The 14,695-nt window shown below is 45.4% G+C and overlaps 1 protein-coding gene across 1 annotated transcript in view; it reads left to right on the top strand.

Moving 5' to 3' along the window:
• The window catches only part of Ap3b2 (adaptor related protein complex 3 subunit beta 2), a 34,464-nt gene that overhangs the window by 10,088 nt on the left and 9,681 nt on the right, over positions 1 to 14,695 (top strand). The window contains exons 2-14 of the mRNA XM_047534192.1: positions 1,373 to 1,448; positions 1,584 to 1,658; positions 1,964 to 2,059; positions 5,263 to 5,423; positions 5,833 to 5,899; positions 6,008 to 6,190; positions 6,291 to 6,574; positions 6,814 to 6,868; positions 7,210 to 7,281; positions 8,508 to 8,570; positions 8,910 to 9,042; positions 9,475 to 9,584; positions 10,212 to 10,388. Of these exons, the coding sequence (XP_047390148.1) occupies positions 1,373 to 1,448; positions 1,584 to 1,658; positions 1,964 to 2,059; positions 5,263 to 5,423; positions 5,833 to 5,899; positions 6,008 to 6,190; positions 6,291 to 6,574; positions 6,814 to 6,868; positions 7,210 to 7,281; positions 8,508 to 8,570; positions 8,910 to 9,042; positions 9,475 to 9,584; positions 10,212 to 10,388 (1,552 nt within the window). The remainder of the gene's footprint in view (positions 1 to 1,372; positions 1,449 to 1,583; positions 1,659 to 1,963; positions 2,060 to 5,262; positions 5,424 to 5,832; positions 5,900 to 6,007; positions 6,191 to 6,290; positions 6,575 to 6,813; positions 6,869 to 7,209; positions 7,282 to 8,507; positions 8,571 to 8,909; positions 9,043 to 9,474; positions 9,585 to 10,211; positions 10,389 to 14,695) is intronic.

Raw genomic sequence — 14,695 nt, forward strand, 5'->3', positions numbered from 1 at the left:
TGAACTCAAGGTGTCTGCAGGGTCATGATTCCTCTGAATCCTTTAGGGGGATACTTTCTTGCCCCTTCCTAGATTCTGATGGTTTGCTGGAAATCTTTGGCATTCCTTGGCTTCTAGATGCATCTCTCCAATCTTCCCTCTTCACATAACATTCTTCTTATGTCTCTCTTCACATGGCTATCTTTTAAGAACACTAAACATTGGACGAGGAACCCATCCTACTATAGTATGACCTCATTTAATTTATGTGTTAGTCAACTCTTCACTGCTATGACAAAATGCCCGAGAAAAACAAGTAAAAGGGGAAAGGTCTATTTTGGCTCACGGTTTCAGAGGTTTCAGTCTGATTGAATGAATGATTGGCTGGCTCCATTGCTGTGAGCCTGTGGTGAGGCAGAGTATTATGGTGGAGAGGGCATGGTGGAGCAGAGCTACTCATGTCAGGAGAGCCAGAAAGCAGAGAATGAAAGTGGCTAGGGACAAGATGTACCCTTCCAGGGCATGCCTCCAGTGACCTAACTTCCTCCAACTAGGCCTTACCTGCTACAGTTTCCACCACCTCCATTTAATTATGAACCCATCAATGGTCAAAGCCCTCAGATACTGATCACCTCCCAGTAGCCCCATCTCTGAACACTGTTGTACTGGGGACCAAGCCCTCAACATATAAGTCTTTGAGAGGCATTTCAAATCCAAACTATAACAGCTTAGAAATAGACAGTCCCTGACTTATGATGGGTCAACTTATGAGTTTTTGACTTTATGATGGTGCGAAAGTGATATGCATTCAGTAGAAACTACTTTGAATTTTGAATATTTATCTTTTCCTGGGCAAAATGCTGTATGATATTTCATACATGCCCAACTTTGTGCTAATGGGAGGTAGAACGATATGGGCCTTGAGTATTCTTCCACCTTCACCTGGGGAAGCATATTTATGGGAAGATAGGTTAAGCTGTGATATTTGGTAAGTGAGGTGTATTCAATGCATTTCAACTTAGAATATTTTCAACTTACAATAGGTTTATGGGGATGTAACCCCTTTGTAAATCAAAGAGCATTGGTAATTATATCTTTAATAAACCTATTTCCAAATAAGGTCCTGTTCTGAGGTAAGAGGAGTTAGGACTTTAACATCTTTTGACACAATTCAGCCTGTAACACTGGCTGGCCCACATGTTTCTCCTGAGACCCAGAGTCCCCTGATCTATATTTTATCCCTTTCCCACCACCCTTACTCTAATCCCTCTCCTTTGCTTGGGTCTTGTCTGAGCACTCCTTGCCTGTGTCCCTTTTTTCTGTCTGGGCCCTTGTGATTGATATCCCCAGCCTCATCCTTGTGCCCTCCACTGACCTCTTGTGCCTCCCCCAGGCATGATGATTTGAAGGAGATGTTGGATACCAACAAGGATTCCCTCAAGCTAGAGGCCATGAAGAGGATTGTGGCGGTGAGAGAAGAGGGAAGGGGTCTCCCACAGGGAGGAGTCTGGGTTTCAAGGGCAGCTCTCCTCAGCTTCTTGGACCTTCTCCTAATCAGTGCTGTACCTCCTCCCTTCTTCCCCTGCCTTGACCCCACCACCCAGATGATTGCTCGTGGAAAGAATGCCTCAGACCTGTTTCCTGCTGTGGTGAAGAATGTGGCCTGTAAGAATATAGAGGTGAGCAATACCCAGTGAGGGACCTCCTATCCCCCCAATGCCAGGACTAAACTCAAGCTGTTTTGGGGATGATGAAGGAAATGATTCATCCCATGAGGGTCCAACCTGCTCAGAAATGTCCCTGATCCAGAAGACATGAGCTACATATCCCTGAACTGGATGTGGATCAGGGTAAAGGACCTGAAACATACTCAAGGATGCTATACCCCACTGAAGAATTTGTCCCCAAGGATTGCAACTACTGGGAGGTGGTGGTACCAGCCCCTGCTGAAAAATCTCCTGGTGAGAAACTCATTCTTCCCCAGGTGAAGAAGCTTGTATATGTGTACCTGGTACGCTATGCTGAGGAGCAGCAAGACCTGGCCCTGCTGTCCATCTCCACCTTCCAACGTGGCTTAAAGGTCAGATGTCTTCATTTGCCTTCCTAGGGTCTAAGCCTCACTGGAACTGTATGGGAAGAGTGAGCCCAGGCAGAAGCTATGGGCAGGGGAGCAGACTGGAAGTCCATTCCCACCTGCCAAAAGTTAGGGTCAAAGTCAGAGAAGAGGACCAGTCAGGAATTGAGAGAGTAGAGGCCAGGCATGGAAGAGGCTGGATAGATCAAGTGAATACTCAAGGCCCATATCGTTCCACCTCCCAGGAGCCTCTGGTAATGATGGTTTCTTAGTCCATTTTCTGTTGTTATAATTGAATACCACAGACTGGGAATCTATAAAGAATAGAGGTTTATTCAGCTCACATTTCTGGAGACTGGAAGGTGCAGGGTCTAGGGGCCATATCTGGTGAGGAGCTTCTTGCTGGTAGGGACTCTTCAGAGTCCTGAGGTGGCACAGGGCATCACATGGTGAGAGGGGCACATATAAAAAACAGATCCAAACTGACTTTTTTTTTTTTTTTTTGGGTTCTGGGCATCGAACCCAGGGCCTTGTGCTTGCAAGGCAAGCACTCTACTGACTGAGCTATCTCCCCAGCCCCACTGAGCTATCTCCCCAGCCCCACAAACTGACTTTTATAACCCATTGTTCAGATAAGCCATGAACTCATTAATCCATGAATTTAGAGCCCCCTGACCCAGTCACCTCTTAAAGGTCCCACCTGGTCCTAAGACCTCACAATAGCCAACATGAATTTTGGTGGAGACATTCCAACCATAGCAGATTGCCTCCAGAATGAATCACTTGAGCCCCTGACAGTGGAGAACCTCTCAGTCTCCACCTCCACTGGTGTAAAGATGTGAATTGTGGCCCGTGGCCAGGCAAAAGTCAACACCCTGGGGAAGAATTCTGCAGGGTGAGTGATGACCTAGATTCCTCACCCCTGGGCAGTAGGGCATGGATGGGCTCACCTGGTCCAGGTATCCATAGAGAACAATGACCATCAGAACTTTTTTATCTGGAACTCACTAGGGAGGACAGAGTGTTTGCCGAGAACAAATGAGCTACACAGAGAACAACAGTTTATCATGCATGAGAATAGCTTCCACTTGGAGGCTGAGTTCTAAGGTCAGCACAGAGAACAAAAACACATAATGTCAAAACTAACCCTGAGAGTTTCATTCTCAATAAGTGTGGTACAGCCAATGATTTCTGTAGAGGTGGAACAAATCAGCCTTTCTTCTGTTTAGCCCCAGAAGTAGTTAGCTTGTCGTAGTTGTCCCAGTGTAGGGGAAAAATACCTATCTTTAAACACCTGGATCACATCTATTGTGATGAAATGCAATATGAGGCAGGCAGAAGTTGAACTCACCAAAAGGAAAGGACAATGGGAAAATTCAAGTCCTTTAGAATGGAGTGATGGAGCTGAATTCCCACACTGTTTAAACTGTGAATATTCTCACCTTTAGTTTTGTTCTGTCCATGACATAGTGTTGAATTCATGTATATTAAGTGCATGCATAAGTCTTTACTGGGTGCTTTCCTGGCTAATTTAAGACTTCTCCAGGGATCTGCAGGGATCTTCAGTGGGTTGTGACTCAGTGGTAGAGCAGTTGCTTAGCAAGTGCCAGGCCCTGGATTCAATCCCTTTCACTCCCCCTCCAGGAAAAAAAAAAATTCTTCCAGGGTAAAGGAAGCCTTCTTCATACCAGATTTTCAGTTCTAATTATAGCCTATAACTTCCCTATTCTTTCCACACTTTTAGTTCAAATACCTGTGAGAGAGAATCTGCCTGGCAAGCAGATAATCTATCCTGCTTTTATGCAAACGATCCCTCAAATCTCCTATGAAACCCTTTATGTTTTGTTTTATTGGTTTAATACAACATCCAAGCTAGGGTGATTCTGAATTTTAATTTTGTCCCTTTCAACTTTGTGTCTTCCTCCAAGATATTTATAAGCTATTTGGAGGGCACAGACTTCATGTGAGTCTGTGGCATATAAATGTTTCCAGGTCGGCATCAATCTGTTAATAAAACTTCCCCATCTGAATTTTTTTAACAAGTTGTGGATTCACCTAACTATGTTTAGTTGGTCAGCATTTTCCTGTCTTATAAGGACGGATCTTATTCAATAACAAGAAAAAAATTTTTAACAACTTACATGTACAAAGATCTATAGGTAATAAAGATAAAACAGAATGACTTCTGCTCTTAAAATGCTTACATATTAGGTGAAACAAAAGGCCCACATCAAACATGGCAATGTAGAAAATGCTATAAGTTATTTCCACAAATGCCTGACTGAAATTAAGATATAGTACTATCACAAGCTAGTAAGCCTAGCTGCACTATCAAAAAGGCAAAAAGTTTTTTTTTGTGACTCTACATTCATTAAAAAAAAATGTTTAAAAAAGGGAATCAGATTTTACAGTTGATGTGATATGATTTGTCTCTAAGAAAATACTACTGATTTTTAAATAAGTGTTTTTAAACCACCTGTTTAAAAATCAATTTCAGAATTTTGCCAGGGATTGTCATCAATTTCATCTATGATTTTGTGGCTCTTTCTCTATTTTAGAAAATCAGGGTAACATCTGTTTTCTAGTATTCCAGTGCCTCTCCTATTGTCTGTCATTCTCCAAGATTAGTAATTTATAGCTACTGCTCTTGCTGCTGCTGCAGCTAATAGTGGGAAGGCAACCCTAAGCTCCATGATTATAATACAGTGTGTCTAGAGCTCTTATCAGGTATATAAAGGATGCAATAGGAACAAAGAGGAGGGGGCTATCCACCTACTCTGTCTTAAACACCATGGAAGAAGAAAGTCGTTGAGAGGTTGCTGGGAGAGAGGAATGTAAGAGTGAATTCTTTGGAAGAGAGACCAGCTTGCATTTTCTGGCAGTACCTAAGGCTTAAACAGACTCCCTAAAGGAACAGGAAGTATTCAGTGAACTCTAGGGGTTCTGATGATTTTTCACTTTCTCTGAAAGCAATGCTGCCCCTTGCTGTTCAGGTGTCGTATTTCTGCAGCCAGAGCCAAGAGTCAGTGTCTCCAGGCAATGCCCCAACAAGTTGCCAATACTGGCACCTTATCCAGCCTCAGTTCAGGAGTCAGGGATGCAAGAGCTGGCGGTAGTAGCCAGGGATAGTGACCTCTAGAGGTGGGGTGTCCTGCCTTCACCAGGGCACTTGGTCCCTCTCACAGCTCTGCCTCCACCTCTGCCCTTAGGATCCCAACCAGTTGATTCGTGCCAGTGCCCTTCGAGTCCTTTCTAGCATCCGTGTGCCCATCATAGTGCCCATCATGATGCTAGCCATCAAGGAAGCTGCCTCAGACATGTCACCCTATGTGCGGAAAACAGCTGCCCATGCCATCCCTAAACTCTACAGGTATGACCCAGCCCTGCCCTTTTCTCCTTAGGGGTCTGATTGGTTCTTAAATCTCAGACTCACCTCAGCCCTCTCCTAAGTCTTACAGGCTGCTCCTCAGAGGGTCTAAAACAGTATGGGGAATGGGGCTGGGGTTGTGGCTCAGTGGTAGAGCACTTGCCTAGCATGTGTGAGGCACTGGGTTTGATTCTCAGCACCACATATAAAGAAATGAATAAAATAAAGGTCCATCAATAACTTAAGAAATAAAAAAAATACAATATGGAGAATTGACTGAGATGGAGAACAGTGGGGGCTTACATCTCTGAATGAATAGGGATGGGGAAAGGGAGGTGAACATAGTTTGGGAAGATATTGAAAAAGGTGGGGACAGGAGGGAGCAAATTCCTATCAACAATTTCTCCCTCAGTTTGGACTCTGACCAGAAGGACCAACTAATAGAAGTCATTGAGAAGCTTCTGGCTGACAAGACCACGGTGGGTGTGTGATGGGCAATGAGGGCAGGGTGTGAAAAAATTGGAGCAGGTACTGCCCCTGGGCCCTTTTGTCCTTCCTGTCCACTCTCTCTTGTCTTTATTCCCCAGCTGGTGGCAGGCAGTGTGGTGATGGCCTTTGAGGAGGTATGCCCAGAGCGCATCGACCTGATTCACAAAAACTACCGGAAACTCTGTAACCTGCTCATTGATGTGGAGGAATGGGGCCAGGTGGTCATCATCAGCATGCTCACCCGCTATGCTCGCACACAGTTTCTGAGTCCTACCCAGAACGTGAGTGGGCCAAGACCCCAGCCAGCCCTGACCCGGGGCAGAGCTAGTAGGTGGGTCACCTAAGGAAGGCACCCACAGGCGCGACTGTCACCCTCTCCAGGAATCCCTGCTAGAGGAGAATCCTGAGAAAGCCTTCTATGGCTCCGAAGAAGACGAGGCCAAGGGCACTGGGTCTGAGGAGACAACCGCCACAGCACTACCTGCTCGAAAGCCCTACGTCATGGACCCTGACCACCGGCTGCTGCTACGCAACACCAAGCCACTGCTGCAGAGCCGCAGTGCCGCAGTGGTGATGGCAGTGGCACAGCTCTACTTCCACCTGGCACCTAAGGCAGAGGTGGGCGTCATTGCCAAGGCTCTAGTGCGCCTGCTGCGAAGCCACAGGTGGGTGACACCCTGCAGTGCCTCCTGACTCCCATACTCCTGCTGCTAGGTAACCCTGGAGGCATTTCACCCCATTGCACCCTCCTCAACCCTCCTTACCACTCCCACACTGCCCCGCGTCCTGCCCTCCTCTTACTGGCTCTGTCCTCCCAACTATTTGACCCACTTGTCTTCCTCCCTACCTACTGCCCTTGCCCCATCTGAGGGGTCCTGGGACCTCTCACCTGTCCTCTCCACAGTGAGGTGCAGTATGTAGTACTCCAGAACGTGGCCACCATGTCCATCAAGCGTCGGGTGAGCATGCAACCCAGGCTGACTCTGCCTGGAAGGCTCCTATGGGCTCTGGAGGCACTGTTGTGGGGGTAGGGTAAGATGGAGGATTCTCTTGTTGTGCAAAGTGTTGGGAAGGGAAGATCCCCAAATGTAGGCTAAGAACAAGGCCTGGATCCTGAGGGACCACTAAGGGGGGATGCCCAGTGAAGAACAAGTCAGCTCTGAGATAGAGAGGTGAAGACTTGGGAAGGGGAGGGTGGTGGTGAAGCTGGAAGGGCTCAGTGTCAGGAGAGGAGGGTGGCTCTGGAAGAGTCAGGCCTGGGGATGGACTGAAAATCCCTTGGGCTGCTCTCTTATGCCAGGGTATGTTTGAGCCTTACCTGAAGAGCTTCTACATCAGGTCCACTGACCCCACCCAGATCAAGATCCTAAAGGTGAGTGATAGGCCAAGTGTAATTGGCCTCTCCAGATCCTCCCCATCCCCACATACTCATTCAAACAACTGACAGTGGTCACCTTGGTGGTGGCCTGTTTCTGGGCCTGAGCCTAGGGCTTCCTCCACTGCAGCCATTTGCTCAGGGAGCCAAGGAGAAGGGAACTGCCCTTTCCCTACTATGTATCAGTTATTCTTCACATAAGAAGTAACTTAATTTTCATAATAACCCTATGAATTATACATTACCTCCATTTTATAAAAATGTAGACTCTGGGAAATGTAGTAAATGCCCCAAGGTCACATAACTCTCCTGACTCCATGCTTTTTCCAAAACTGTTTTATGCCTCACTCCTACACCTGCTCCCCCCAGGCTTTTGTGCAAACATATGTGAAGAGAAAGTGGCAGGAGCTGAACCTCCATTCCATTCCTGCTCTTCTGGCTCATTATTGAGTGATTTCATTAATTCTCCTGACCCTGGAAACATCTACTATGTATCGGTCTTACCGCTGGATCTAGTGGATCTAGATGGAGCAAGCTAATCAGGAACCCTCCACTAGTGGATGGGTAGGGTCTCTGTCTACCCTATTTTGGAAGGCAAAGGAGACATTAAGCAGCTAATCATGAGACACATGTAAAAATATGTTTATTAAAGATAGTAAAGTGAGAAGAGGGTAGAAAATTATAAAATGTGGGGAGGGACCTTTTCTGGTTGTGTTTTCTTTGAGAAGCTGAGACTTGAGCTGAGTTTTGAGAAATGAATGTGGATTACCTAGATAAATGCAGAGAAGAACTGCTCTATACAAATGGAAGAGCACATGCAAAGATGCAGAGGTAGAGAAGGGCATATAACTGGAGTACAGAGGAAGGAGGAGAATAGTGGGAAAGGTGAGTCAGTAAGTCAGATCCTTCAGGGATTTACAGACCTTGGTAAAGACGTTGGTTTCTATCCTAATAGCAACAGGAAGATTTAAGTTTTCAAAGGAGTCAAGAGGTGACATGCCCATACTATAAATATACTCTTTCAGAGAATTCATTTATGAGGCAAACTGGACCTCTTGCATTTTGGACACGTTTTATAATCTGTTAGTTTCCTTATTCATCTAAGCATGATGCAGGGCTGTCCTGAGGATTGTTTTCTGGTTTGTGAAGTGTGTTTGAAATGAAAACATGGAAACTCCACTGGCCACCCTGCCCACTTTCTGCTTCTCCACCCCTCCCTGCAGCTAGAAGTGCTGACCAACCTGGCCAATGAGACCAACATTCCTACTGTCTTACGGGAATTTCAGGTATGGTTCAGGGAGCAACTCCTATTCAAAGGGTCCCAGGAGGAGGTGTCCTTCAATTCTTGTGCTCAGTGACAGTTGCCCTGGTGGATTACACCTTCCCTTATGAGCCCAGAACTGTAAACACTGTTATCTTAAGTCCCCATTCCAATGACTTCTGCTGACTTTGGGGTAAGGAATGACTAGATGGGTGTGCAGTGGGGACATCTGTCTCAAGATTTCGTCTTTGACATGATAAGTCATAAAATGAAGGATCATAGTCTTCCTGGAGGTCACCCTAAGTCTGCAAAGTCATGAGGGATTGCTACCTATGGAATGTAATTCTCTCACAATGTTCCACAGACTTACATTCGCAGCATGGACAAAGACTTTGTGGCAGCCACCATCCAGGCCATTGGACGCTGTGCAACTAACATAGGTCGAGTTCGTGACACCTGCCTCAATGGCCTGGTACAGCTTCTATCCAACCGTGATGGTCAGTGTTTGCCCGAGTTTCCAACTTTTTTTTTTTTAATATTTGTATTAGTTGTTGATGGAGCGTTATTTTATTTACTTATATATACATGGTGCTGAGAATCGAACTCAGTGCCTCACACGTGCTAGGCAAGCGCTCTACCACTAAGCCATAACCCCAGTCCCAGCCATAACCCCAGTCCCCCGAGTTTCCAACTTTGATGATCAGTGTATACCTGCATGTCTGGCTCAGGCAATGGGTATTCCTCTATCTAGACCCAAAGTGTGTTCATTGGTCTGTGAGGCTCAGTTAGTATCTGGGTATTCCTATACTTCTGAGAGTTGCCAGAGAAGTACAGGGGGTTGAGTACAGTGCCATGAGGACATTGAAGGCCATAGTGTGGCCATATGATTATCCCTGGGGCCACATACTCACTCTCGTTTTGTTCCCTAGAGCTTGTGGTTGCAGAGTCAGTGGTGGTCATTAAGAAGCTGCTGCAGATGCAGCCAGCACAGCATGGGGAGATCATCAAACACCTGGCAAAGCTCACAGACAACATCCAGGTGAGGGAGTAACCCCACATTTCCCAGTCCACCCCAATGTGGTCCCCATGATTTGAAGAACTTATAACTAAATGCTAGCCTTATCAAAACTCAACTCTTAAACCTTCCACACTGGCTCTAAAAGATCTTCAGGTAGAAGAAAGAGGCTGGACCATGTGATCCATACCCTGTTGCCTAAGATTTGCCTCCCTTTGGGGATCCTTCACTGAGCTCCATGGCCTTTACCACCTCTCTCATTTTCTCTCTAAAGCTCTGGCCAGGGATGACTGACTGACAAATTCTGTGTTTCTCTGGGGCACTGCTGAGCTGAAACATCCAAACATGGCGTTCTTGAAGAATAACATGGCAATAGAGCAATGAGGGAACAATGAATCCCCAAAATCAGTCTTTTAAACCATGGCTGGCTTTGGGACCTGAGGTTCTGCCCATGCTAATGAAACCTTAGGGAAGAGGGGAGGTGCTGTCTAGAAAATACTCACCTTCTAACTTCTCTTCCACCCACTCCCCACTCCCACTTCCAGAGAACCCATAAGATGATAGGCCAGCACAAACAGGAGGGAGGCTATTTCCCTAGCAGTCCACATTGCCACCTTTACCCCAGTCCTAATTCCTCTCCCATGCCCACAGGTGCCCATGGCACGAGCCAGCATCCTGTGGCTCATCGGAGAGTACTGTGAGCATGTCCCCAAGATGGCACCTGACGTTCTGAGAAAGATGGCCAAGTCATTCACAGCAGAGGAGGATATCGTTAAGCTACAGGTCATCAACCTGGCAGCGAAGCTCTACCTGACCAACTCTAAGCAGGTTAAAGACTCATACACAACCCTCCTATTTTCTTGTCTCAGAAACTGCCTTAGGCACTGTTCTTTTGGCACTCCTCAGGCAGACTTGAACTTTAGTCTCTGTTGGGGGAAAGGGGAATCAGGGAAGGTGGCTGGTCTTCCTAAACAACTAATGCTACCCCAATATCCACAGCTATTCTGGGGACTCAGGGACCTGGTGGGGCTGGTGTTCACTGTAGGGAGGCTCTCCTATAAGGCTGTGACTTTATGTCTGTCAATAGAAGTGTCCCTATCTGCCACTTTTGGAACACTGGGCTGTGAAGAGCCACAGTTGATTGGAACAAATGGAAGGGGCCAGAAATGACAGGCACTGATGAGGGATGCATCCTGGGAGGTATAGGCTATGCTTCTTCCCAAAGCTTGATGATTCAGGGCCAGCCTGTGCGAGGGAAAAGGGAGTAAGTCACTGCTCAGGCTCAAGTGGTACTGATGATTAACATCACTCTCAAGGTGAAGGGTTCTGAGAGTCACCATAGCCAAGGGTGAGTGTTAACCAAGATGGAATACCATATGTCAAAAGATTCTTGGATGTCTAGCATCCCCTGATATGGCTCTAGAGGATTCTAAGAATAAAGTGTAATGGGTAGAGCTTTTTCAAGGTGTTGGAGACACCAAACACCAGGACAGTTCCTACCTTCACTATCCCACTCAGTTCAACAAGACAGGCATTGACAAACTACTGCTTGTGAACCATGTCTTGTCTGCTGCCTGTTTTTGAAAATAATTTTTTTTTTTTTTTTTTTTTTTTTGCTGTGCGGGGGATCAAACCCAGGGCCTTATGCTTGCAAGTCAAGCACTCTACCGACTGAGCAATAATTTTTTTTAACACAACCATGACAATACATAATTGTCAGTGGCTGCTTTTATACTACAGTGGCAGAGCTGACTAGTTGAAACTGTAGGCTCCAAAAGCCTAAAATACTTTCTGGTCCTTCATAGTGAAAGTTTGTCAACCCTTGAAGAAAATTGTTTGGGTGAATGGGATCTGCAGCAGGGCTATTTCCTGGAGATTGCAGCATTCTAGCTAGGCCTGAAGGTGGCCTCCTGTCATTCTATAGGAATCTCTGGATGGTTGCACTTGGCTTCTTTATTGGCTCCTCTGATTCATGGTGATTAGCATGAGCCCAGGGTCTCAAGTGAAATAGATAGGGTCACCAAATGTTGGAATTCTTGTCAGGAGTCCAAAGGATAACAGCTACAAGATTGTTGCTACCTTGTGGAAGCAACAATGTACTGGGTCTTAGTATTGTGTGGAAGTAGATTAGAGAGAGAGAAATTAGAGGGAGCACCCTGGAGAAGTATTCAATCAAATATTTGTGTTCTTCCTTTGTTCAGATGGGAGGAAGGATCAGGTTAAAGGAACATTTGAAAAGATGAAACAAGGCTGGGGATGTGGGAGTGTAGCTCAGTGACAGAACACATTTAGCATGCACAAGGCCTTGGTTCAATCCCCGTACCCACTCCCAAAGATGAAGCAGCATAGGTGGGGAGTTGCCCAGGTAATGGGGGTGGAGAGAGTCTGACATGCCTAGGACTAAACCAGGGTCCTGAGACCCAGGAATTAATCCATGGGGAGGTTGGCATGTTTTCATAAGCCTGGTCCTGCCCACATGGTAATTGTCTCTGCCATGTTGGATGGTGGCACTTGATTTCTATAGTGACTATTCTGATTCATGGTGACTTTGGCATGAGCCCCAGGGACTCAAGCCCAGGTAGGCAGAATCACCAAATCCTGGGACTCTTAAAAATTGTCACTGTTCACTGCATGTGTATTTGTTCATTCATTAATTTAACATACATTTCCTAAGTGCCTTCTATTTACCCAGCACTTATCCATGTCCTGGGGACAATGTATGGGACATGTTTACTAGCATCTAAATGCTCATAACTAAGCAAGAGAAACAGCATAACAATAAACATTTTAAATACAGAGCAGTAAGAACTACAGTCAGTGTTAATACAGAGAGCTGTGGGTACATACAGCCAAACCCCTCTCCTAGGCAAGACATGAGGGATCCCATCCCCAACCAGGGTACCCACTATATGTTATGTTGTTCATGCAAATGATCATTACCCCCAAACTACACTTCAGCTGAAGGTGGATCTTTTTTAGGGATAAGCCCCTTAGAATTGTTCCTCTCTTTCCTCTCCCTTCTTTCTTTCCAGCCTGTTCTGGAATTGGTAGAGAAAGGGGAATCTTTGCATACTAGGAGGCAGGCAGCCTGGATGTACACATGGTCATCCTTGCAATACAGCAGTGATCTTTCCCTCATCCTGGTACCATAAATAGCAACTGCCTTAGCTACAAGGCCACAGCAATCCCAGTCATTTCCTGCTACTTCCTGATTCCGCAGCATGCCAGGTCCAGACCAGGCTGAGACCAGGAGGAAACCAAGATGGGGACTGTGTCCTGTGATTCATCAGTAGATAATCAGATTCTGTGATCCATAGACTCAATAGATAAAGTGACAGAGGGCTTAAGGGAATGGTAAAGAAAGTGGTTATTCAGCCACCTCATTATAGCATGTGGGGTAACTGCCAGAAATGCTTTTGGCAGGTGAGTTTGCTTTTATATGCCAGCTGGATTGTTCAGTTATGAATTAACCAATATTTTAATTTTTTCATTTATGTTTTCTTCCAGTATTTTCATGTTTAGAAAGTTTTTAATATTAACATATTAATTATATCTTTCACTTAAAATTTCCTCCAAGCTTTTTTCTGGTTTCATATTTTTAAACCCATTTTATGAGTTTTCTACTGCTTCAGACAAAGACATGTTTATTTTCTCTCAGTTTCTCTGCATCAAGGGTCCATGAATGACTTTGTTGGGTCTTATGCAAGGTTACCCAAAGAGTTGTCAGTTATGGCTGTGTTTTCACCCAGAGGCTCTGGAGGGAAGGGTTCACTTTCAAGTTCACATGGTAGCTGGTTCAGTTCCTCAAGGTTATAGGACTGAAGCCCTGGCTTATTGCTATCTGTCAGCTGGAGAACACCCTCAGCTTCTGGGGGCTGCTCTCAACTATTTCCACACGGGCCTCCCTATGTGACCACCTCTTTCTTAAAAGTCAGAAGGATGAAGTTCTCTAGAACCTGGCTGCTAGCAAGACAGAGTCTTCTATCCCTGTCACCTTTGCCACGTTGTCTGAAGCAAATTCCAGGTATTGCCCACACCAAGGTGAAGGAATTACACAAAGGCACAAATACTAATAAGCAGGGACTGGTAGGATGGACCACAAAGTCTGTCTGCCACACCCATATAGAATGTATTTATGTGTAGTGTGTGAAGTGAGGATGTGTTTTAATTTTTTAATTTTAATTTTACTTTTTTTTGGTACTAGGGATTAAACCCAGGGGTACTTTATCACTGAATTACACATTTTTATTTTTCATTTTGAAACAGGGTCTTGCTAAGTTGCTAAGGATCTTGAGTTGCTGAGACTAATCTTGAACTTGTGATCCTCCTGCCTTGGCCTTTTTTGTTTTTAATACCAAGAAATGAACCCAGGGGTGCTTTACCAATGAGCCAAATACCCAGCCTTTTTTTTTATTTTTTAATTTTTATGTTGAGATGGGGTCTAATTAAGTTGCTAAGGACCTTGCTAAGTTGCTGAGGCTGGTTTTGAACTTGTGATCATCCTGATTCAGCCTCCTGAGACACTGGGATTATAGGCATGCACCATTGTGCCTGGCTATTTTAGTATTTTTTTGAATGGTTAATTTTCACAGAATAATAGGTAGTTTCAAGGTGCAGATATGTTGGCATAGGTTATTGAAAGGAAGATAGTGTTCCTTACTTCCCTGGCAGGTGGGGCCCATTGGTCAATGGGAGCCTTTTCTGTTCTTGAAATGAAGTATGTCCCCTAGGCTCTCTTGAGCAACCTTGTAATTCCCACATATCCTGGTAAGGTGAAGTGGGTGTCCTAATAGTGCAGACTAGATGCCATAATCCCTTGGGAATGGGTTCTTAGGGTGGAGAAGGGTAATGAATTGTTAAAGGCAGATCCTACAGTGAGACAGTGGACCAGCCCCTTTTTATGCAGGTTCTTGACAGGCAGTTAAGGATGTACACAGGTGGATCCAAATCCCAAACAATTCTTTCTAGAATGAGGCAAGGAAGGAAGAGAATTGATGATCAGTCAACTAGGAAGTGTATGAAAGAAGATAACATCCTAAACTAAAAATAGGATTGACAGCATCTTGTTAGTGGACTATGCCAATAAGGGCATCTGCCATCCTTGACTGGTCAGATAATGTCTGGCCAAAGGAGGG

Source organism: Sciurus carolinensis, chromosome 2, assembly GCF_902686445.1.
Source record: "Sciurus carolinensis chromosome 2, mSciCar1.2, whole genome shotgun sequence".
In the NCBI taxonomy this organism is placed as follows: Eukaryota; Metazoa; Chordata; class Mammalia; order Rodentia; family Sciuridae; genus Sciurus; species Sciurus carolinensis.